Source organism: Amblyomma americanum, chromosome 10 (assembly GCF_052857255.1).
Source record: "Amblyomma americanum isolate KBUSLIRL-KWMA chromosome 10, ASM5285725v1, whole genome shotgun sequence".
NCBI lineage: Eukaryota > Metazoa > Arthropoda > Arachnida > Ixodida > Ixodidae > Amblyomma > Amblyomma americanum.
The window spans coordinates 6,847,350-6,872,595 of NC_135506.1; the positions used below are offsets into that span (position 1 = coordinate 6,847,350).

At 49.0% G+C, this 25,246-nt stretch overlaps 1 protein-coding gene across 1 annotated transcript in view; it reads right to left on the reverse strand.

The window, feature by feature from the left end:
• LOC144106393 (uncharacterized) overlaps positions 1 to 25,246 on the reverse strand; it is a 50,591-nt gene that overhangs the window by 16,191 nt on the left and 9,154 nt on the right. The window contains exon 2 of the mRNA XM_077639191.1: positions 6,742 to 6,919. Coding sequence (XP_077495317.1) covers positions 6,742 to 6,902 — 161 coding nt within the window. The 5' untranslated portion in view covers positions 6,903 to 6,919. The remainder of the gene's footprint in view (positions 1 to 6,741; positions 6,920 to 25,246) is intronic.

Consider the following 25,246-nt stretch of genomic DNA (forward strand, 5'->3'; position numbering starts at 1 on the left):
CGCACTTTCATCAAGTAATGTGCGTTGCAGAGAAATCGATGTGAAACTTCATTATAGTTCATAAAATAAAAATCAAAACATCTTTGATGAAAGCATCAAGTTACAAAATCCATAATGGCAATCGATGTATCCTCACTTGGCCAGTGGTTCTACGTGGAATTTTGCCTCTTATACGTCGGCCTCAAGAACGCTGGCCTCCCCGATCAACTGTGGAGTAATTACTACGCATGTGTTCTTTACTTGTAGCCGCCTCTTTGCGCGGTGTACTTTTACGCCTCTTCAAAGGCGGGATAATTTGAAAGGCTGTCAACGTTTCACACATTTCCGCTGCCTGCTTCTACGTCTTCCTTCAACAACCTATCCCTACTTCTCCTCGCCGAAGCTCCCAAAAGGCACTACGAGTCTCCCATCACTCGCGGCTGACTTGACGCCCGAAGAGGGCGCTGCACTATGCCGCGAGGTAACTAGAAGGCTAATAAATACCGTGCACACCCAATGCATATATGAGGGATGTTTGGACGCCCTTGCTGCCTCATTGTGAAGGCCGTCCATCGAATACACTCCTGGTGTGAGAGTGTTCCAAGACAAGACCGCTAATATGCAACGTGTTACAGCACATTCCTCTAAACATGCACCTTACCTCTTCGGAGAACTGGCCGGCACCACCAACAAAGCAACCCCTACACATCTTACTGCCGCTCCTAATGCAGCCCGCTCATGGCGTACTGGGAGAGGAGAGAGTGCCGGTGTGAGCAAAGGAAAGAAAATTCCTCCTTTCTCTCTAAATAAACACCTGCTCTCTAAACCTCCCTCCTGAGGAAGATGCAAAGGGGTGTCACGTGTTGGCTCCTAGGCTCCGTCCACACACTGACATTGCACAGTGCTCGTGAGGAGTGATGCGCTGTTTTCGGCTCAGAAGATGAAACTGTTGCGCGTAAAAGATACGCGGAAGACTTCCGATATTAAAAATAAAAGGCCAGCACACAGCGGAACCGATCCGGTCGGTTATTTTCGGCTTTCGTGTTCGCGCTGAACGCGATACCATCTGGCGCTTTCTCCCGCTTTCACGGAGAATCTTCACCGCAGGTGGCGCCCCCGTCATTGCAAGCGTACCCGAGGAGCAAGTCTTGACAACCGTGACGTCGTTCGAAAGAGCGTGCTACGGGATGCCGGTCACAGAGTATCGTTCTTTCGCTATGGCAAACAACTTCCTTTTTCCTTCGTAGTCGCAGTGCAGCGAAGAAGGGAATGCCAGGAAATCGCACTCTGCGTCACGTGCATCCACTCTGCACCTGTCATCGCAATCATCATCAGCAGCAGCAGCCGGATCGCGTCGCCTGCAGCGCAACGGCTTCATCTCCCAACGCTTTCTGATCATCCGAGGCATAATCCAGCAGTCTTAGTGATTTCATCTATGCGCTTCACAGTTTCGGTCACCTTTGAATTCCTTCTGGGACCATAACGCACCATCGCTGTAATAAATAACGCAGAGGTACTCCTGACTACGTCCCACTAAATCGCGGGGTTTTGTGAAAGCTAAAACCGGGGTTGTACTGCCGTGATTGTTTTTATCGATGCCTGCTTTTTCCTCTTTGCATTCCTCGGGATTGCATTTGATGCCAGAAGTGGTACATTTTACTGTGCTTTCAAAAGGGAGCAGCCACAGTCAGTCATTAGCTAAGACGACGACTGTGTCACTACTGCGACCTCCGCTAGAAATTCAATCCTGTATTTCAACTTATCGTTGTTCTCCGCAGGTCTTCGCATTGACAGAATCCATTACTCGGTCAAGATGTCGGAGGAGCAGAATTACGTTTTTTTTTCGGAACTAGATTTTTTTTCCCTAAAAACAGCGGCTGTAACATAGAGCTTTAATGGACAGTTCTTGTGTGTACTTTCGGACCGCGCATAACTAACACTGAGCCGGATGCGATCGCAGACCTTTTTCCGTATCCCTCATTGTTCTCCCGAAGGTCAGTGAGATAATTTTCTGGTTTACGAATTTAGTAACGCTACTTTAGTGGTCTAATGATTTAGTAATGTAGTGAATGTAATGCCAATCTCCATCTCGTCAGAACAGCAGCTGACCAAGCACATTTGCGTGAAAAACAACACTGACAACACTGGAAAATCAGCTGTGAGTGTTGCACTTGTCCTGGACCCTGTACTGTGTGCGTTTTTTCGCGCAACTTTAACATGTCTGAGGGATTACACCAACTAGCCCGAATACGTGTCCTCTTCTAGCACTCTCTTTCTTCAAAGCCAGGATGAATTTTTGGCGTCAACATTGAAGCTGAGCAACTTCTGCGATGCCATAAATTAAGAAAGAGGAATGCTTGCTTGTTTCAGCTGTCAGCAGTGTACTTCTTTGAATGCGTGGAAACTAGAAAGTAATTAAAAAGTCCATTACTTTGCGGAAGTGATTGTAATGAAATGTCATTATTTGTTGTAGCAGTAATTTTGCCACGTAATTATATTCTCACGTTTTTAGAAAAGTAATTGTAATTAATAGGATTGCTTTAAAAACTCATTCTGTCATGTAGTCTTAAAAGCACGCTTACAAAACCTGACCCCTGGTGTTGCAGGAAGAATTCGCAACCATGCTTGCTCTTGAAAACGGTTTTCGATCAACGGGCACCTCGGCTCTCACCTCGTCATTGATTGCAATCAGAGCAAAGGAATTGCGAATCTCACTGATACGCGAAGGGCTAATCGAGTACACGGCTGCTGAATCGCTCAGACTGAATAGATGTTGGTTGCGCGAAGTTTCACGGCTTAGGCGACACAAGAATACGATTCTTCCGTGGCACGGTTCCTTAATGATTAGCGCATTTTACGCGCCAAAGCAACTCACTTTAGGATGTATTATATGAGCCACGCTACAGTGGACGGATGCCGGGATTTCAACCACCTGGGGTTCAAAAAGGTGCACCTAAAGGGCTGCACTGAGCAACCACGGGAATCGAGCCCGCGACGTCGTGCTCCTGCACTGCCACAGTTAGAGCGGCGGGCCGTATGTGACACGAAACTACTGAATGCATTAGTGACAGGTTCCATTTGATAGATGCTTGGCACTCGGTAAGAGTTTTGCGGAGTGTCGCGACCTCTCTGCATGCCCGCATAAGCTTGAGCTACAGCGGGATGCAAAGTTATGCTGGGGACTCCTCCTGATGCGTAACCCGAGAGCTCATGCGCAGCCTTTGTCATAAATATGCTAACCTCTCTCTGGTTGTGCTACTGCGGCGATGCACTCCTAAGCCCCTGAGGATTGAGGACGATTCCGCTCCCCCGTTGAGATAATTGGAGCGTTGGCGATGCAAAACGAACCACATTGCACGACCCACAAGTAAAACCGATGGCCTGCATATTTTTGTACAACGGCTGCGTAGTATACTTGACCTGTTTCTTATCTCAACTTGAGACTACCCCTTTTGTCTTTCTATGTAATTGGCGCCCGCTTCTGTTACGCAGTGTTATCCCATGCCGGAATGTGCCCTTGCGCGCCCCATCGACTCTCTCGGCGCATGGATTACACGAAGCAGCTCTCTCGCTCGGTGCTCCTTCTTCCAACCGAAGCGCGCTGTTCGCGATGCCGGGAAACAATCGATGCGCGGCTTCTGGTCGGATTGGGGTCCCCGCCTGGCTGCGTCTTCTTGAGCGGCCGAGGAGATTTCGCCTTCGCGCCCGATAGGAGAGGAGGAGCGCGGCTTCTTCGAGTCGAGCCCCACGCATTGTTGGGACGCCGAAAGAGAGGACAGAGAAGAAGAGAGGCCGCTGTAATGACGGGGATGGCGCGCGGTATTGTGCCGGAGCAGCATTCCTTTGGCGTGCCTCGCTGCGAACCGGTTGAAGGGGTGAAATAAGCGCGAAGGAGGACGATATGTGTTCGTGCCAGAGAGTGGACACAATAGTGGTATAGAATCGCTGCTTGCTTTGAGTGCAGTATACACCCACTGCGTTGGCTGCGGACATGCATAGGTGGAGGACGATGCCTTACAGCCTTTGTATATGCATAACGCTGTACTTTCACACCTTCACGCAAAAAAAAAAAAGCGCTGGGTTATTTCTGATACGTGTCGGGTCTGCAGCAATATTGCCGCAGTGCTGACTAACACAAAAAGCAATACCTAATTGGACTGACCAAATCTTGCTCTAGTCTGACATCGGCGGTCAGCTCTCGAGGTCCGCTAAGTAGTACTTTTCCTGTCGAAGACTCAGTCAACCTAGGCAGCTTTTCTGCTTCGTTCCCCAGTTACCGACGGCTATTACGGGTGTCGAAAGTTTTATGAATGCGGTGTCTGACTGAAGCGGGCGAATCATGCTTCAATCATGAATCAAGATTCCCACCCAGAATTCCTCGCCACCTGAAAACACTTTATCACCGATTTCGCCTGAGCACTGCTTTTACAAACGGCTTGCGATACCGTTTTAGTCATACGAACAGTCCGCTTTGTGACAATTGCGGTTCGATCGAATCTGTGGAACATATATCCTTCTTGAGTGCCCTGCATATGCTGATGAACGTGCGTACTATGAACAGTGCATGGAGAAGCAATGGACAGTGTTTTAGGTCCCTTAGCCTGCCCTAGGCTACAGAGACATGCAATGAACTTTTTGTTTCCGTATTTAAAGGAAAATGAACATCTCCGCAAGCTCTAATTTCATCTAGCATGTTGCCCTCACTCATTCTCATCGCAGAACTTTGTTAGCCCATTTATCAGACTATGCACTTCATCATTTCGTATGTTTTATCGTTTCTCGCCGATGCCCCCTAGTAGGCATTTAATGGCCGCATTTTATGTTCTCCCCCTTTTTTTTCTTTCTTTAATATAACCTTTCCCGCACTGCTCTCCTTCCGTCTTTACCTCCCAAATTCCCTTCCCCACTCAGAGTAGCGTGTCAGCGATTTTTAAACGTCGGCTAAATTCTCTGCTGTTTCATTAAATATTTCTCTCTCTCTCTCTCTCTCATGCATCATTGTTTAGGCGGTCATTTCATTATCGTTCCTAACTTTCGCTCTTCACTCGTTCACCATTCCCACAATGTTAGTTCTATCTATAGTCGAATAGACACTTTCTTCAATTCTTTTATCTCTCACGGGTCTGTTGATAAGAACCGCCTTCTCGAACACACCGCTTGCACCTCTGGCTCCGCTCTTTTTCCTCAGCTTTTTTAGTTTTTTTTTAATTGAAACATAGTGACTTTAGTGTTTAAAGAAGTCATTTTCCTTGTTCTTTTCATGTATTTCATGTATTGCTTTAGCCTTCTTAATGCATTTTATTTTCTCATATCCAGATTGTTATTTTTCCGTGTACACTTATTTTATGCATTGTCTTTGCCGCGTTAACAGCTTCTCATTGTTTCAACCCGCTCCCTCATAAAGCCACGGCGCTTGAAGGTGCATCAAACAAACAAATGAATAAATGAACAGTTATGGAGACCAAGGAGGACACAAATGAATCTCGACGTCATGAGTGAATTCCTGAACTAATGGGGAATTTTCAGCTGCAAGTTGCTAGCAACTAAACAAATCGCCAACAGTGGAGGCACAGCCGGAAGCTCGAATTCTCGCGTTTGGTATCTACTCCACCACCTGATTTTCAGAAGTAGCTCTCCTGCCCTTCCAGGTGTTCACATATATGACCGCATACCCAGCGCTGAACGAATTAACCAGCGCGACATATTCTTTACAGCCGCGGCAGATATGAAGCGCACAGCTGCTATGTGTTTGTGCCTTTTAATTCTGGACTGTACAGTACACTCAGGCCGCAATGAAAGTGGAATAGCGCATCTGAACGAAACAAAATATTATACCTGTATACCCTCAGCTGCGGCATTAAACTAGCCTGATTCATGATTGTGGGCAAATGGTCTACCTAAGTACATATTCATAAACTGGTTGCAAAGGAATATCGAGCTGCAAAGTATAAAAGTATGGCATATGCGTGTTCACGTTTCATTCCGGCCTGGCTACATGTAAAGGCGGCCTCTGCAACTTGTATTCGGAGACAGAGTGCCTGAGACGCCTGATGCAGTCCGTTCCCGAGCTCTTTTGACCATGGCGGCAGGCATAGCAAGCCCTATTAATGTTCGCCGCAATAGTGGGTGTTGTCTTTATTACTGAACTACCCTTTACGTGAAATACGAGTAGTCGAACCTCTCCTGGCTTGATGACGTTCCTGTGTGGCCTGCGGCAGCCGCACCGCAAGGCGTCTTGCTGTTTCTGAGCAGCCTGACCACGGCAGTTGACATTGGACATCCTTTCTGGCCAGACTGGCCACGTGTTCCGTTCAACACTGTGCATCGCTGTACACGCACGAAAGGTGGCCGTACCTCCGCTCCGTTTGTTATGAAACCAGTAAATGCTTGGGAGGCCTAGCTGTTGCAGCTCTTCTGCCAGGCGGACTACGAGCACGTGCAGAATGTCACATCAGGTCTGAGCTCCAGTTTGTTCCCTTTAATACTGCACATCGCTGTACGCATAGAATAGAAGGAGCAGTTTCCTTGATTAGTTTGTTTGGATACGACTCTGCTCGATACGGTACGGTACCATACAGTACGATACGACACGACACGGTACAACACGATACGACACGACACGCTACAACACGATACGATGCGAGCTAGCTTTTCTGCCAGGCGGGTTCTGACCGTATATAGAACTTTGCTCAGTACAGAACTTTGGTGTAGTATGAAGAGGGGAAGCAATATCTGTGCTCTGTTCGTTGCGTGTATACACACCTGGGCGGCCTGTTGTAGCTGTTCTGCCAGGCGGACTGGTGGTGTCCGTTGCTCAGCACTGCTCCGTTGGGCTGGCGGCGCCCGTTGGACGAGGCGTGGGGGCCATCCTCGTGAGAGGAGCGCTGCTGCTGCTGCTGCGAACGCCGCGGCTCTGACAACATCCCAGGGCCAGGGTCACCTGCGGAAGGGGGCGCAGCAACGCGCCACGAATGAGGGTCGCTCGGGTTGTTGCTCGCAGCTCTAGGCGATGTTGCGAAAGTGAGTGTTCGCGGCAGACGACTGGCTAAAAAATCTGCGGACTCGAACTGCACACGGGACCTTCCACATCAGTGGAGGCAAGGACTAAAGCAAAAAGTTACTTTTTCTTTGTAGTCGAGGGTTTGACGGCATACCGTCTGGTCAGGAATCATGCTGATGCAGATTGCTGGTCACTGGCCAAAGTCAAAAGATGAAAAGACATTTCGGGAGCACTACGGCTCCCTTGTTCACTATGACGCAATCGGCGCACGGATACGTTCTTTTGTAGCACCCAGTAGCGTTTTTAATGATTTAGCATAGATAGGATGTAGAGTTCGGTCGTTCCTGTTTAATGTGTTAGACGATGTCTGTATGATATGGGACTCAAGATTCTACCGTGCTGATGTGTTCCTTTTCTGTTGTCAGTTGACAACAGAAAAGAACACATCAGCACGGCAGGATCTGGCCAGTGACCAGCAATCTGCATTACTTTTTCTTTACTAAAACTTTTGATATATCACCTGTTGAAACGTTAACTCACCTTAGAAAACCTATCAGGCTATTATCAAACTATATGTTGAGCTTCAAATAGGCGACAGTCAATACTGCTTCAAGTTAATGCCCGAAATATGTACCAGCCACCATTTCCATCAATATTAAATTATTGCTTCAATTTTTGCCTCATATATATGTGTTCGACACCCAAAATTTTTTTTCTCTCTTACAGAACCTTGAGGCGTCGTCGAAGCCACTAGCTGGCGTGAGTTAATCATCTGATTCAGTTTTTTGCACGTGTCAGCGGCACGTCAAATGAAATGGCTATGGCACCGTTAGCCCTCATGTTTTCCCACTGTACAGCAATAAGCCATTAAAGACGCCAGGCAGTAAAAAGCTCGAATCGATCATAACCAGCAATAGACCAATCACAGCTAATCCTAGGCAAATGACAGCTAATCACTGGTCTGTTTTATATCCCACGGCAGTTTTCAGATTCCCTGAACCAGAATGTAGTGCCCGAAAACCTGGACTACCTCTCCAGGACGACAAAGGCAACGCCCCATTCAGAAGCCTGTGGACAGTTTTCACACGTTGAAGCCTAACAATGCGAATCCGTAGTGGAACATAGTTTTCTATTTGGTTACCACACGCAACTAATTAACGGCACACTGGGTACCCGACGGAAGGATAGAAGCGCTCGCGCGGTCCGTATTTCTTCAGTCCCGTTTATTCGAATTGTATTTAGCGTTAAAGTGAACATGCTAGCCCAACATGACATCCTGCAGAACTGCACACGTGCAAGTGCGGACAAAGGTACATGAAGCACGCTGTGACCTAATCGCAGTCACGCGATGCGTGAAGTCAATTGACCGGGACGGCTTATGCAGGCTGGTAGTGATAGCTGGTGCAGTTTCTCATAGACACGGAACGTCTTCTGATTACCAGTAGGAAAGTTGTGGCTTCACTTTGAACCATACCTTACAGCAGCGCCAGTTCCAGTACAGCAACGTGTACTGGTAGCTCTATCATCAAAGGGAACAAACATGACGAATTTTGTTATTTCTCCACTGCAGTTGAAAATACTTGGTGGATAATATCCGTCCAGAGGTAGAACTATTCAGGAAAAAGTATTGTTGTGCTTGTCGCTCATACCTGAGGGGCAATTATATTGGTTTGATGAAATTTTTTTGTCCTTTTTCATGTTCCCGTTAGCTGTTCGCGCACTTCGACTTGTGTACTGCCCACAGAGCAGTGCTTATGAGTTATGAAATACCGACCAGCGCATCTCCTGGCATTCCGTTACTATCCCTGCATTTTCAGTAATCTGTATAAGCCCCAATGGTTGGACCAGTTGGTGTTGATACGCTCGTCCTGTCGGTGCTTGTTCACTATCTTAGTCCCTGTATTGTTTAGTAGCAAAATTCTTCTATTATGTTGTCAGTAAGACTGCAAATAAAAAAAAAGCACACTACAGCGCTACCAAGAAACACAAGCAAAAAAACTCAGGCGAGTAGGCGAGACAGGCAGCGTTGCCTTCTTGCCATCGCTCGTATTTTAGACGGTGCATTCATTCTCTTTCATTCTTTCAGCTTTCATTCTCTTCTGCTTCAGTGCAACACTAGATTGTCATCTACTGCGTAACCTAATCACATAAGACAAGACTTTGACCAGCGTCCCAGCGAATGACCTCCGTAAACTTCAGTCTCGTCTAATTCGCTACAAAGGCACGGACGCCTTCGGCGGGTACCAAAACCAACCGGCCTCGTTTGTATACCCTCAAACTTGCCAACGGTGCAGGTTTGTTTCGGAGATACGGTACTTGTGTTCATTCGGCTCACTTATACGCGGCCGCGCTATAGCCCGCGCTGGCGCTCTCGCTAAATCACAGCCAGCTTTTCAGCAACGCTGCGAGATGTGGTACACTCTGAACAGAAAGGAGTAAAAAGGGAGTATAAGCTGTCCTCTATACGCACTCCCATTTATAGAAAGGAAGTGCGCTACAGGACAGCTTATACTCCCTTCTTACTCCCATATAGGCGTATTCCTGTTTAGAGTGCATTTCGTTGCTCCGACGCAACACCGCTGGTCTCATCGCAGAAGAAGAGTGGCTTACTTAGTACATCGAGCTTCGGTGCACGACTCCATCAGGATATGGGCGCTATAAAGCTGCCGGGGTGTACGTTTCACGGTATGGAACCCTTCGCGAGGCCGGGCTCGCAGGCGTCGCAACATCCGGCACTTACGTGACAGCAGCTGCCTACGATGCACGGCAGAGCTTCTTGCCACGGGATTTCTCTTTTGTTCAGTTTTTTCTTCAGGCGAAGTGTCACCGTGACGAAACCAGAACAATTTCGTAAGTAGAAAGCTGGCTCGGCCCCGCTACTTCCGTATAGCAGTTGTGTTTCTCACTTGCAAACCGTGAGCGGTTCTTCTTTCGCAATGGAAGAAGCGAAAGCCGCGAAGGCGACTGAGACGGTCCCGCTGTGTTAGACACACGCCGCCATAAATGCGCGTGCGTTACGAATCCGCACACGCTGATGCCGCGGGCACGTGCGCGCGTCTCGCCGCATGCGCGCGTGCCGCCAAGGGTGCTGCGGCGTCGTTGATGGCTCTCTGATGGAGAGACGCTTTAGCAAGCGAGCGCTGCTCTCCTAGATTGCAGATGTGTTTCGTAGAAGCTAACATTGTCTTCATTTTCATTTTTCTCCATCAAGAACATACGGGTTCAGTAAGCCATGCGCCTATCCACGCCAGCAGGCGTTCGGCGTTCGGAAGTGTTGAGGTTGCTGGCGTATAGCATTCATCGCACCGCAAAACACCGGACCGCGATGGCGTTGAGCACAAAATGAACACTGATTACAGTGCTGGCTCGCACTCGTGAGTTGTACGTCTTGGTCGAAAATGGCCTGCCTTGCTTTTTTTTTTCTGTTCAATGCATAAACAGGGCTCATTGTCGCTGTTACCCGGAGATGGGTGGTCCTAATTATGCAAGTCTGCAGCAGACCGACAAGCCACCTAAAGAGGAATTGTACGGTACAAATCAAGCTTCGCAAGGCCGCAATACACATTTCCTCAGACGGCAACGATGCCGTTCTCATGTGAAAGGGATGGCTAATCCTCGATGATGACAAGGATGAAAATCAGTGAAGATAAGGGCGGAAACAGAACTGAGAAAGATACAAACGTGACTAGTTGGTTCTGCATCTTCAAAGTATTGGCGCGAGATACTTAAGCATTAGGACACGGAAACGGAGAATAGGAGACACAGGTAACATTAAAAGAATCGGCGCTTTGAATGTTACCTGTGTCGTCCCTTGTCCGTTCCCCTGTTCTAGTGCTTATGTACAGCGCTCCAATACTTAGACGGTTGAGAAACAGACGAAAAAGAGTGAAAAGAAAAAAAACAGTTAAACCAAAATTGCACGAAGTGCCAGAAACAATGTCAGTATACTGCGCCGCTCTCCCTCGCTAATGCTAGCCTGCCAACCTGACTACCACATCTCCCTCGCGTCAGGCGGCGTCCGCGCTTTATGCTAAAAAAAATAAATGAAAGACAACGCGGTTGCCAGACTTTTGATATAACGACAAAACTTTGGAAATGAATGGCTTCGATATTCGTCAGCTGGGAGGCGGATTAACCAGTTCCACCCACGTATACGTGGGTGGAACTGGTTATTCTGCCTCTGGTTATTCCGGTTATTATACAGTCGTCAGAAGTTCCTGTGATCTGTGTGGGAGGACAAATGCACAGCTCAGATATTGCAGTGCTTTAACACAGGAGAGGCAGGCTGCGGAGATGAAAGGGGACAGTCCCCTCCCTCCTTGCACGAAATTGCAAACCCAACCATTAAGCGCAATGGGTGTGCTTCTAATCTGTGTAGTGGGGTTCTTGAGCACTTTAGAAGGTCTAGTATTTGGAGCGGTGAGGAATAAAGTTCCCTTCACCTTCAAAAACTTGGAACCCTGGCAATGCATAGCAAGTCGCGCAGCGTGTTCCAGAAGCAGAACCCCCTGGCTTCTGAACTTTTGACAACGGGTGTGCCTAATTGGGCCCGTGCTAACAGATAGAGCACTCCTCGGAAATATTATTAGCCTCTATGGCAATCTCACTAAAATAGCGAGAGCTTGCCTTCAACTTTTCAAACCATTCAGCCACGCGCGGCTGGAAACAGCCTTCGCTTCCTTTCGACGGCCTTATTTATAAATGCAGTTAATTTTTCTTTGCCCTGAGTGTGTGAAGCTTTTCTCTCCTGCCATCCAAGAAGCAAATGGCGTGTGTAACCTTCCACGTCAAACCCAAGTTATGGCGTCAGCTAAACCAAGGACAAAATAAAAATGCCCTATCGTAGACTGCTTGTAAAACGTTCGGAGCGAACTTCTCCAGTCGGTCAACAGATGCACTTAGCCGCCCAGGCGCGGAAGTTAGACAAGGAGACTGCACGTCTTCGCTGGTCTTGAAGACAAGCACGAGACGTCGCGGTGAGAAGATCAAAAGCGAGACCGCCGGAGCCGCTACGTGCCAAGTGCAAGCGAGGCGTCACGCGAAACGGTCGCGCGTGCGACAACTCGAGACCATTACGTAACAGGGTGCAAAGCGGTGTGCGCGCGCTGTTTTTAGTGACGTCACTGCTCGTCACGCTCCCTTCACGCGCTGTTGCGGCGATCGGCGGCGCCCCCGCGTGTCGCCCTGCTTGGCTCGTGACAGAGGAGCGTGTCAAAGGACGCTCCCCCCTTGGGACACGCGGTGGCCCGCCGTCTCCATCACACGGACCTCCTGTGCGCTGTGTAAGCTCCAACCCGGAAGCGTTTAGCGGGGCCACCACCCGCTTCGCAGGATGCCCCTGCTCTCTTAGGGCACTGCAGTATCTCAGCTGCGCATTTGTTCTCCCACACAGAGATAATTCATCAGGGAACAAGGATCGCTATAAGAATACCTCCGAGAAGCGCTGACGAGAACCTTGCGTAGAATCACCTAGACGCCACAAAATGTATCGTTCTCTGCACAGCCAACCCCCACGATGCAAATTTTTTTACTGACATGCCTTCTTCCTCTGATAATTTATGGCGTCCCCTACTGAAACGTGCTACATAAGCGGCGTATATGGAATTACGACAATACGGAATCCATGTGATATGAAAAAAAAAATCAGGAAATCTATACGCTTTCTATGTGTGTTCTGCATGGTTTCCACATCATTTCCGTATAGCTTCCAAGTGGTGTCGATATGGCGTGCATCATACGGTGTCCGCATGAATTTCTACTTTTACGGAAGCGATGCTTGGATAGCAATTCCGCATTGAGTCCGTACGTTCCGTATCCGCTCCAAATAAGCCCTACAATAAACATGCCGCTTTATGGAAATTACCGTACGAAATGTTTAAATAGTTTTGCTAGGAACGAAAAAAAACATAGCTGTCAAAATGAGGAAAAGAACATCTGTCCGCCTTCGCACTTTTGTAGTTGAGTGCAGCAAAAACCTTAGCTGACCGGCTCACTTTAGTAAAACATAAAACCAACATTGCGGTTTCTCATACAGGAACAAAGAACCCGGGACATAACTAAGGTCGTTTTCTTATTCTGTTCAAGCTTTGTCAACTTTAAAGCCCTTTACTTCATTATGGTGCCGTTATGCAACGATGCCCTAATTAAGAAATAAAACAAACCTGCGCCGCAAATTCGAACACAAAATTCTTCCTTTCAGCAATAGTGAGCAAACGCTGACTTGAAGCACCTCATTTCTATGTATGCACTTCGCGGTTGTTGCGGATTTTTAAGAAAATAAAAAAAAAAGCTTTACAACGAGGAGTTGTTTGAAGTTCTGCATCAGAGTCTCTGTCCCACAAGCAAAACCCTTGGTGTAGCTCCATCTGTTGTTTTATGTGTTCTCCCAAGATTCACATGGCTGCTATAGTAGTAAGAATCAGCCACCGAGGACCGTAGTAAGGGTGTATTCATGGTAGTTGGTTTTTGCAGTAAGCTTTTCTGAAAAATGCGCGATTCTCCAGAATATGCATGTGATACGCAATGTCCTTAAAGAAACGCACACGTGGCTACACACTATACGGAGGCTGCGTAAATACGACCACCGCCGAGGCAACACAAAAACATTATTGCACGCAAACCATCTTTGGTAAACTTGACTGGGTCTGCGGTCAGCAGGTAATCGTCATCTGCCCAGCCAGGGCTACCACCCAAGAAGTTCACACAAGCGCCTGAACGCGCAGGCTTCCTTATCAAGCCCAGCTAGAACTGATTGAGGCAAATAGCTTGTACCTCTTTCTTTAGGTACGCCAGGGACCGAATTGGAGCGATAAACAAAAAAGTGTAAGACGACGTGCGAGCTTCTGTCCCTTTTCTTGACCGAAGAGAATGGTTGCGTTCCCGGCGATGTATTTTTAAATCACCCGCTTTCAGGATTGGTTTCCTTCAAGGCGCGGCGCGCTTCGCTAAGAGGGAAAACAAAGCGACGGGGAAGACCTCCACGTGTGGGGCAACGCAGGTTTTCGCGTTAGAGGTTTTCATGCCCTGCCTGCGGTGGGTGCTCTCCGTGCCTGCGTCTCAGTCACGCCTTCGCAAATCGACAGAGGTGGTCACGCGGAAAAAAAGGAACAAATAGAGTAACCCCGCTAGCGCGCTCGCCCACAGATGGCCGCTGGTGTTCCCTTTTCCGGGTGGAACGTGCCGAGCGGACCGCCATTAGTGGCAAGAGTGGCGCCATGGCGTTGCGCGGATGCCTGAAAGTGCGAGAGATAAAAAAAAGGAACTAAAAATAATCAGAGAACAAACTCACAGTGAAACCGCGACCTTCTCCACGTGCTACGCGAGGTCACGGAGTCAGCGTAGAAACCGCCGTCTTCCTCGGAGAAGCCATCAGGAAACCACAGCTTCGAGGACATCTCTGCGCACCACACCGGTCACTTCCTGTGCTGCTGCTCTGTGTACTTCACTTATCCCAGAAGAACAACGGTCACCAGTTCAAGCCTGCACACGGCGTCTCTCTTTTCGGAATGGGAGCACAGAGCTTGTATTTCAATGCAGCCGTTGTTTGAAGACGCTCGCTGCTCGTCAGGCGAAAGCTAGCAACCTGGACACCTAGGCCAGCGCGATATAGTTTCCGGTCTCCTGGCACTGCCAAATGGAATTCAAATGCGCACACTGCGGGCTGTCGTAGTGCTATGCACGCAAGGCACTACCACTCCGGGCGGGTAGATTGTGATGCTTGCAGTCGTTCCTGATCAGTGGATACCAGGGTACAACGTTCTCTGGGCAAGGACCTCGAAATTAAACAATGAGCAAAAATTTTGCCTGAAGAAATAATTTCGGAGTAAAAGTTTCTATACAACCTTTCTGCCGACGCAAATTCAAGGCAACTTGCCGGATTGTCTGCGGTCCGGTTCTTCAATTGCGGACTCGATCAACAAGTGCACCGAGCCTGCTACGCTCAAAGCCACACGCAATTTCCGTCAGCACCAGAGGACACGCACGCAACACTCTCATCTGGAAGCAGTGCTTCTAGGTCCCTTTTGAAGGGCTCAAACATCTCGCCTTTCAGCTGGAGTGCAGTTCGACATATTAGACAAAGACAAACCGACTGGCGATTGCCCAATCTTCCAGATGAGTGCAGATTTAGGGAGAATAAATGTTTCGAAAGAAAGCTCTCGTCAAAGAACTGCAGCTCTGGATCCTTATCTTCAAGGCATCAAGCGTCCCAACTCCGCTTCCTTTTTCTTTCGCAACATGTTAAACCAGATTCCAAGCTGCAGCGACAAATATCCTTGGAAAGGAAACGCTTCAAGGCAAAATCGAGCACGCACAGCATATTCTTAGAGGTAGAATGTGCACAAAGTCTCACAGACACTTCATGGTTCTCTTCTTCATTGGTGGTTTGTTGAAAGCAACGGCGCTTGGCTCATGCTCTCAGACTTGAAGTGCACCTGCAGATGTTGGTTCGGCTTGCACAAGGTCCAGGAACAAACAGGCTCGAAGCTGGACAAACGTAAGGTTCTCGTAACTATGTTCACGAGGAAACGCACTTCAAAACACGTGTTACATGAACGCGCGCGGGGTGTCGGGGTCACTTCCGTTCGCGTATTCCGAGAGCCCTCCACCGACCTTCCTCGTCACTGCTGGCAGACGCAACACTGTCACCGTCCGAGCGCGACCGCATCAGCCCCGCACACCGTGCAGACTGTCCTGGTCGAGGAAGAGCGGTGCCCCATGAGTGTCTTCTCGCGTGCAGAGGAGTCCGCCAACTCCTCAGAGTGCGGCCGCCAATGCGGCGCTTAGCGGGACGCGCTCACTCGTTTGGCACCCTTTTGAAACGGTGCCCTGCCGGACTCGTGAAGACAAAGCGGCGACCTTCTTTGTTTGGCGCGCTCTGTGGCGACAATGAGAGCGGCCGCTTCGCGCTCCAGACAGACCGCTGCTGTTCCGGCTCTCCTTTCAGTCCGACTCGCCCCCTCCTGAGACGCCGCTGTCTCTGCCCCCGGAGACGCGCTCTGGTCGTCTCGGCTGAGCAGAAGCCGTTCCCGCCGCAGCTTTCTTTCTTGCACGGCTGGGCTTCCTTCGGCTTTCTTCGCCGGCCTCCCTGTGGCTTGGCCTGGTCAGGGGTACGCGGTGACCATTGGACGGCAGCAGTTCCGGCCGGGCAGTGACCGGGCGGCGGACGTGGTTCTTGTTGAGTAAAGAATCCCTCGAAGGGGCTGTGGAGGCTGACCCCGGTGCAAGAGAATGGGGGGCTATGAGCAGTTCGCATATATCTGCGTGAGTAAACGTTGCGAGTGCTTTGTTTGAACGCGGAGTGTGCGTGTCGCAGCTCTTTGAGCAAAAAGCAACAAAGCAGCCAAAGAAAAGGAAATGGTAGAGTATGGTGACTACGTAAGGCTAAGACGGCGGCTGCGGCCGCTTAGCTGAAGCGCGTCATGACGCGTCTGTCGTCTATAGCTAAGACTTCTTATGACGCTTACAAGTGCGCCTCAGTGCGAGAAAGCATTTCATCATTTACATCTGCCGTGGTACGCACATGTATAACATCAAGGCGTTGCTATCAGAGGCAGGAGTCGCCTGCACCGCGCAAAGTGCGTCGTTGAATGTCTGTAACTGCATGCGCCTCACTGCTATATGAGAGCCTTCGTCAAGGTTTTTCTTCTAGTATGTGCTATTTTGTTCTGTGTTTTTGGTTACAAAACCCCACCCTCCACTTCAACATTCTTGGACTCTTCAAGCGTACAAAATAAATAAGCAGAGTTGCTTCATTCGGCTCATGTCATTCATAAACCGACACAATAAATTTGTTCTTTAAAATCGTGGCAAGCTTTTGATATTGGAGCGGCACATGTGTTTTCGACGAGTTGCTCGTACGACTCGCTCTTTTGTGCGAAAGCATTAATTCACGAGGCCAAAAAGGAGCACCGAGTTTATGCGAAGCTTGACCTTGAGGGTGACCTTAGCCAAACCATAAATAAATAAATGAATAACTACTGCTGCAACTGGGATTCAAACCCGCGGCGGCGTGAACAGATCAGCTTCGCTGGCCACTGCACGAGAGCAATACATGCTATCGCCGCAGCCGATCTATAGCCTCGTCTTAGTCACGCTTTGCGTTCCACCTCGTCGCCTTCATCAACTAATACTACTATGGAACTAATATACATACTCTGGCTCTGTGCACTGCGCACCATCGTCTTCATCGACTAATCCAGTAGGATTAGTCGATGAATAGTGGTGGTTTGACAGCGCAACAGCACACACAGAACAAGTAGGAGACGAGACACACAAACCAGCGCTTGTTTGTGTGTCTCGTCTCCTACTTGGTCTGTGTGTGCTGTTGCGCTGTCAAACCACCACTATGTATCACCAACTAGACCAATTTGCAGTTCTTCTATAGTCGATGAAGTATGGTACTATGGCTACCAGGCTAAACACGTGGTTTCGCACGTCTATTCGGTTCCACTACGTCGAAACCCTACCACAATTCTTCCAGTGGGAAACTCGAAGATTTCACACCCCGCAGGGGCACGTCGTCCGCATCAAACCCCTTATTTCAGGGCTGGAAGCTTGGCATGACGAAGGAGGGCAATACATTCTAGTGTGTAGCGATTCGCTGTCTGTGTCGTACTTACTGCAAACCGCAACAACTCTGTCTTATTTAACGAGGATTCCCAGTTTGCATAGTGCGGAATGGCACAAGCCTTGCTTGGTACTCTTTGGCAATAATGGCATCTGGAACCAATGAAATTCAACCCGATGACATTCGAACGTTGATGTTCTTGTAGACCTCGGAAAGATGACGCAGTAAATATTGTCTGCAGTTTGTTTACAACAGAGTTAATCAAGCAGACAGGGAGAAAAGCTCGCGGCAATGGCGTGGGCTTTGAGGGACACCTCAGTGCTCCAGGACAACGCATATGGTGCCTATAACCCTGTCTAAAAGCCTCCATAGCCGCAAGGAATGGAAGATGCGACCTCCTGCCGGCCAAGAGCGGGACCCGCCTCTGGCTCCGAGCCGCCAAAACGGAGGTCACAATGTGCCGAAGTTCCTGTATAATTTCACACCGACGACCTCTCATTCCGGTCCTCTCTGACATCACAGACATCAGTTGGGAGCCGTCATTTTGAGCCGAGTGTACGGCGGAAAGTACGGGATACACAAACAACGCACGCAGCGGGTGTATAATACGAAAGCTGAGTACGAGGCCCACTGCTACGCGGGACCAACTGGGCGTCTCATGATGGCGCGCACTTGAGAAAATCGCGCGCCGGAAGCGGCCGGATGCGAGCTGTGGCACGGTGCCGCATTTTTCCGGGTCGCCGCGCACGCGCATGCATGCCCTCCTGAGAAACAAGGCAAGCGTGAGATGAGGAGAGGCTGCCGCCGGACAGAGACAAAGGCCGTTGCACACCTCCCTCCTTCCTTTCTTCTTCTTTTCCTTCCTTCTTTCTTTTTCTTCCTTCTTAGGAGGGCGGAGGCAGCTAGACGTGGTATACTATACACGTCTGGTGTTCCTCGCATTGTTGGCGCTCCCTCGCGGGCTCGGATCGGGTAAGGTGTGGGAATATAGCGTGGGCCACTTTGCATTCTGGGTCAATCCCTCGCTGACTCGGATTCCTCTTTTGTCTCCAATGCCGCGGTGGCTGGAGCGACCATGGGGCTCTGCTTCCGGCGGTGGCTCAGTGGCCTTCTTGTGCCATGCTAAAGGTCGCAGACTCAGTCATCCGCCCACCAGGCTTCCCGCGGCCTTATTTCGATGACGGCCGGAAAATAGGAACCGGGTCTACTGAAATTTCGGTGTTCATCTTTTTTTAGGTCAACTGCCTTTTTACGTGCTCCGAGGTACGCAATTTGTAGGATGTTTTCAGTGGAGAGGTACGAAATATGCTTTTTCACTTCATCAAAGCGTTGTGATTATCGATACGATAGCGGTTTGCCGTCGGGACCGCACAGCGCCCCGACTTTAGAAATAACTGTGTGACAACGGTAACCAATGTCAGCAAACGTCCCCCGTGGTGCAACTGGTCATGATCATTGGTATTGAGTAAGCGCCTAGGTGCATAATTTCCACATCGACAGGGACATGTACAGTAAATGAATGGGCGACACACACATCAAGGACGCAAGAAAAAAAGCTATCTAGGTATTCGCTAACGACGCCAACGCATATGAGGTGCAGTGGGCGTTGCCGATTACGTTTTGCGGCCCAGCGCGGCCACCGTGGGATGCGCAGCAGTTCTTTGCTTATAGGCGTTTGCTCAAATTAGCCCAGCTCGCCAGACTCGATCAGGTCGCCTTGAACGCGTTCCTAATATTTGTTCTCTATTTATCATTTTTCTTTCACTCATAGCCGTAGCCTAAACTCACAGATACCACGGTATACGCCTTCTGGAGTGTCGTGGACCCAAATAAATTATCTCACCAGATTAGAGCAAGACGGCTTTTACCGCTATTTACACATGCGCTCACCGCACTTTTTCGCGCCTTGGTTAGATTACATTTTGCATCATGTGTGCTGTGTGCTGAGGGTGCACTACCAAGACTTCGCCGAAACCGAAACGCGGTTTCGACAACTGATCGCTGCAATACTTATTAGGAAACCTATATAGTGCCTGGCCTCCACAGGGGCTAACAAATGACAGCAAAAGCCGCCTAGCCACCCTCCCCCCTCCTCTCTCCCTTTCTTCGCCACCACCACCACCTCTCATCGCTACGAAAGCGACTCCCAGGCCCATCTGGACGTCGTGTCCTCATCGGCCACGCAATGGACTCGGGAGTTTTCATTCAAACGAGATTCTAAAGCATTTTCGCTGTCTACCTCAGATATCTTCTCGCATAAAGCTGTCGTTGTAAATAATTGTAAATATCTGTAATTGTAATAACTGTTTCGCTATCACTGAAAACAATTGTAGAGCCCACCGTGGCTGTGGCTCAGTGGTTGCGAAGTTTGGCTGCTGAGCCCCCGAGGTCGCAGGTCCGATCCCGGCGGCGGAGGGCGCATTTTGATGAAAGCGAGTCACAAAAGTGCAGCGAACTGGGAATTCGGTGCACCATGAAGAATTCGGTGCGGTCGAAATTGTTCGACAGCCTTCCAACTTGCAGCACCACAGAGCCAGTATTGTTGCTTTCGCAGATAAAAGAAAAAAAAAACGACTATTGCAGATAAATGCGCGGAACACTTGGCAACTTCTGCTGAAATTCATTCCCACTGGCTGTTCAAATACCCACGCTGTTGTTGTTGGCCTCTGTTGAAATGGTGCACACCAACGGCGGGGGATTGGCCGATTTTTAGTGAAGACCCAAACCAGAGACCAAATACCAATGCTCAGTTAGAACTAATGGCACATGTTAGACGGTTGAGGAAGCTGGAAAGGATTGTGATAATATTGCTAGCGGTTTTAAAATGTCTTGAATCAATATGAATTAAGGAAATAAATAGACAATTTGAAAATCACATCAAGGCTTTACACATATTCTTTGTCTATTACTTCGTTTTCATCTTTTCATCTTCATATTCTTCCAAACTTACAAGCTATGCTCCCACCTGCAGCTACGTATGCATTGTACGCTTTGTGTGGCCTTGTATAGAACGTAGGCTTACATAGACTTTGGGATCGATCACTGCAGTGCAAAAGCAAAAGTCTGTCCGACAAGGTTGGTGAGAATCCGGCTTGTGCGCCCTTGATTTTGTTTCAACATTAAAAGCGATCAATCAAGTGCAGGGCAGCGGCTTGTTCCAATTTCCACGACGCTTGCACTGAACTATATGTCTTCCACTGGAGCGGAAGCTACGAACACAAGCCAACTGGCCTTAATCACCGTCAAACTATGTGACTCCTTCGGTACACCTTTACGCTGATGGCTGTGTTATTATTGGGAATGATGAATGAATGAATGAATGAATGAATGAATGAATGAATGAATGAATGAATGAAACATTTATTGAGTCTAGCGAAGCCTTCTCTGGCGATTGGATGGAGTCCTTAGTTCCCTACGGAGACTGCAGCAGCTCTCGCCCGGCCCACCAGGCGTCAAGTTTGTCACTAAAATGACGCGAAAATCCTCCAGTCCAAAACTGACGAAATAGTTTACTAGTGCAAAATATACACTGTAACCTTAGCAAATGCAAGCTGACGCGAGTTTCATGTGAATCAAGGCGCGTATCCACCAAAGTACCGCCTCAGTAACATGATCTGGAGGCCATATCATCGTATCGGTACTTAGGTGTCCTCATAACTACACAATGATTCAATGATTTGCAACGCTAATCGCATGGCAGGGTACCTACGTCGTAACCTGAACAAGGCCTCAGTTTCATTAAAAACGCTCATTTACGCGACACTGGTTCGTTCCAGATTAGAATATTCCGCTTCCATAACGAACCGTAACCAAGCTAACTTGTGTCTCTTGAGCTTGTGCAGAAGAATGGGGTCCGTTCCGTTCTGACTGTAATCGTGCACCCTGCGTACACATTGAAAACAGTCTGCCGTTACGTTCTTCGTCTCGGGGCGAAAGTTTTTCATTTTCTGTCTCTTCCACTAAATCTATAATCATTAATCTCTAAGACAAGAAGCCAGTATCCACCTATCGCTCATCACGAGTTGACTGTAAACATAAGGTTCGATGCGTTCTTTATGACACGAAGACATTTTCAGACCACTTCGTACCACGCACATGTAGCGACTGTAAACACCTCCCGGCCGATATCGCATGCGTCAGTGGCTTTTCCAAAACCTTTATCCGCTTTTATTCCCGTTGATTACGACACCTGAGTGTTTTAGTTCCTTTCCTTGTTAGTTCTTTTAACCTAGGCCACCATGTCTATTTTATTCCATACTTTATTGATTATGTCGTGAAATAAGACATATGCGTGCTATATAATGTGGTCCTGTATTTTTTTTTTCTGCGGCCGTGCCACATCGTATTTTTGCATTTGTGCTTTATAAATATCCCATTAGAAGTTGCTCTTTTATTACCATTTCTTTTTCTATTTTTTGTGTGTGCAGCCGCCACGGTGGCTCAGTGGTTATGATGCTCGGCTGCTGACCCGATGGACGCGTGTTCCATCCCGACCCCGATGGTCGAATTTCAATGGCGGCGAAATTCTAGAGGCCTGTGTACTGTGCGATATCAGTACACGTTAAAGAACCCGGTGGTCGAAATTTCCGGAGCCCTGCACTACGGCGTCCCTCATAGCCTGAGTCGCTTTGGGACGTCAAACCCCCACAAGCCATAAACCTATTTTTTTGTGTGCCGCTGATGTATAGCGCTGAATTACGTGTGGTTTACGCAGTTATTATTGAACTTAGTTAGTTGAAACTTGGCCATTTATGATGCTTTTTTAACTAGCTGTAAACAACTTGCGAGTTCTCTCTTTTTTTTGGATGCAAATGTTCACCGCGTATTTATTTATTTTTTTTTGACTGTAAGTACTTTGTTCCAACCCCACTGCCTTCTGCAATGCTGTCGCGATTGAGGGCGCTGTGAATAAATAAACACCAAACTACGCCCGTTTGGAACCTGTCGCCTCGCGTCCGTAGCTCGCACTGCGCTGCAACAGGTTGTGAGATGGAGCATGGCAGGGCCCATTGGGAGCCGGACAGCCGAACGAGCACCAACGCGCGGCAGCGTGTCGGCGGCGGCCGTGTTTTGCCGGTGGGCGCGCGACGCGATCGCCCTTGGCCCGTTCGTGGTCGGCTCGGCCGTCGTGGGCGTGGCGGGTCTGTGCACGATGTTCACGCGTGCCGCGGGCGTGCCTCACTCTGCTGGACACCCGAGTCGATTGCCGAGCGCGTCCCGTCGGTGCGGTGGCACGACGGCCGAGGAGAAGGACAGCTGAATGCAACCCGTGTGTGTGCACCGCTGGCCGTCACAGTGGCGAGAGTGGTCGACCTTTAAACCGGCTTCCTCGAAGAGACACCTGTTCCGTCGAATGGGACTCCGCTAGGGTGATTGCAGGAAAACAGAAAAAAAAAGATAAATTGCGTGTCTCGGCGTTCACGATTGAGCTGCAACTCGGAGACCTGCATACCGCGGACGTGCAACAGGCAGCCTGCAACCGGCAGCTCAAAGGGCCGCGGAGACAGAGAGAAAGATGATGGCCGCCGTCCGCAGGGATAAGAAAAAAGTAGTCATGGGAGAATGCAACTCGTTTAAAGCTCAATTTCTAGCTGAAATAAAGAAAACCAAACTGAGTTATGCGACGACACCTGTACCGATGTGCTCAAAAGCGTCACTTTTGAATGCATATACACGTTGCTGTATTCTGTTGTTCTTTCCTTTGGCCGCGGTGATTGCTTCAACTCGGCTTCTTTGACTGGCAAGATATCGTAACGTGGCCAATCACTCGGCGCTGCTTTATTTCGGAGAAATTTCAGTTACAGTTTGATTAGTAAAACTTCAGAGTAGTTGTAACTGAGAGGCACACATGAAGAGAACAAAGACCATGTAGAGTGGGAACGTCCAACAGAGAGCAGAACGGCCAACAGAGGGCGTATAGAAACGTGTGAGTAGGTGGATACGTAACGAGAAAACTAGATAAAAAATAAAGATGGTAGCACCTGGTACAGGGAGCAATAAATGAGCTGGATGGTGTGGAAAGCCCTTGGGAAGGAAACAAGAGATAAAAAATCCTGCTTTGCAGCTGACACTGATGACGACCACGGGGTTGACGTTGCAGCCAACCGTGTACTGCAGACATCTCTCTTCGGGTGAAGATTCAAATCTAAGATTGATACAAGCCGCTGCACAAGTTTTGTCTTTGTTTTCCGTAGTTACCACGCATGGCCTAGCAGCAGTCGTTTCTGTTTTATTTCCTTTCTGTTCTCTTTGTGCACGGCAGAGATTTAATCGAGCGTCCTTCGTGCCCGCAAGATAGAAGGCCATCATGTTGTCGACAACATTCCTGGGACCCGTATTTTCCCGCCTCTACCAGTATCTGATAACCGTATGGAATTCTTCGCTTCTCTCAATCAAGAAGTGATGTTGTCCCTCTCCAGCACTGCCCTGTTTGCTAATGCTAACGTCACTTTTGTTGCTGCGTGCCAACTTGCTCAATTATCCACTCGTGAGCGTGATCCCGTAGCCCAAAATTACCTATAGGCAGCAAAGGTACAGTCGGGGACAAAAGTCTCTGGACCGCGCGTTCTACAACCGAAGCCCATAGCTCTATTATTGAATATCCGGCTGGAGACCACACTTGCGGAGGTGAAGGAACAAAATTTGGACCTTCACCTCCACAAGTGTGGTCAACGGCCGCCAGCTAGTAGTTAAGGAATCGGCTTCATTTTTGGAACATGTGGTCTAGAGACTTTCGTCCACGACTGTGCGTTAACAGATCATCTTATCCAGTCCACATACGTAGTAAACCTCAACTAAGCATTAGATCGTGTGTCTCCAAGCATATGCCACATAGGCCTGAGTTCTGTTATTTCCCGAAGACCAACAGCTGAAATGAGGGTGAATGGGTTCCTTTGCACTAAGGTCATCGCACGTCTTAGCTGCCATCTGGGCGTTGAATCGAAGACCAAATGGCAGCACGCTGCTTCGCAAATGCAGTGCAGGTCTTCAAAACACATGGTTGCGTATTCTCGTCAATGTGACCACGCAAGTTGACGGGCGAGTTTGGCTCGCATACTGATTGAACAGCGCGTAAGCAGGGCACAAACAAAGGCAGAAAGAAACTACACAGCACTGTATCGTGTCTCTCTGCCTTCGTTCGTGCCCTGCTTCCGCACTGTTCAGTCACAGTCGCCAACGAGGCCTGCAAAGGCCACTTTTTCTTCAATACTGCACGCGCCAGTAGTCCTGCGCGCCCAATGCTCACAATGGCAATCACCAAGCCCCGCTGAGGCACGCGCAATCGGTCGGAATTATCGGGTCATTACGCGGAAAAGTTCACCGCGCTCGCGCCACGATTAACGCCTGTAATTGAAGGGCGTCGCCACTCAGCTGGCGGACGCGGCGAAAGGCGCCGTTGGAGGCTATTATTCCGCCCTTCAATGGGTGCGCTGGCTTGGAGAGAATACCTACACGAACTAGCTCCTGCACACGTTCACGTCTCTCCGTCCGCGCTTTCGTTGAGCGGGTACAAGGTCATCTTGTAATCTGACAACCATTACCAGGGGACAGTTAAACTTGAAAGCTGAAACACCTAACTGTTGCCCGGTTGCAGTGTCCCAGTGGTTTTGGCGCTTAGCTGCTGATCCCAAGGTCGTGAGTTCGGTACCGGCTGAGGCGGCCATATTTTAATGTAGGCGAAATAAACCAGTCTGCAGTGC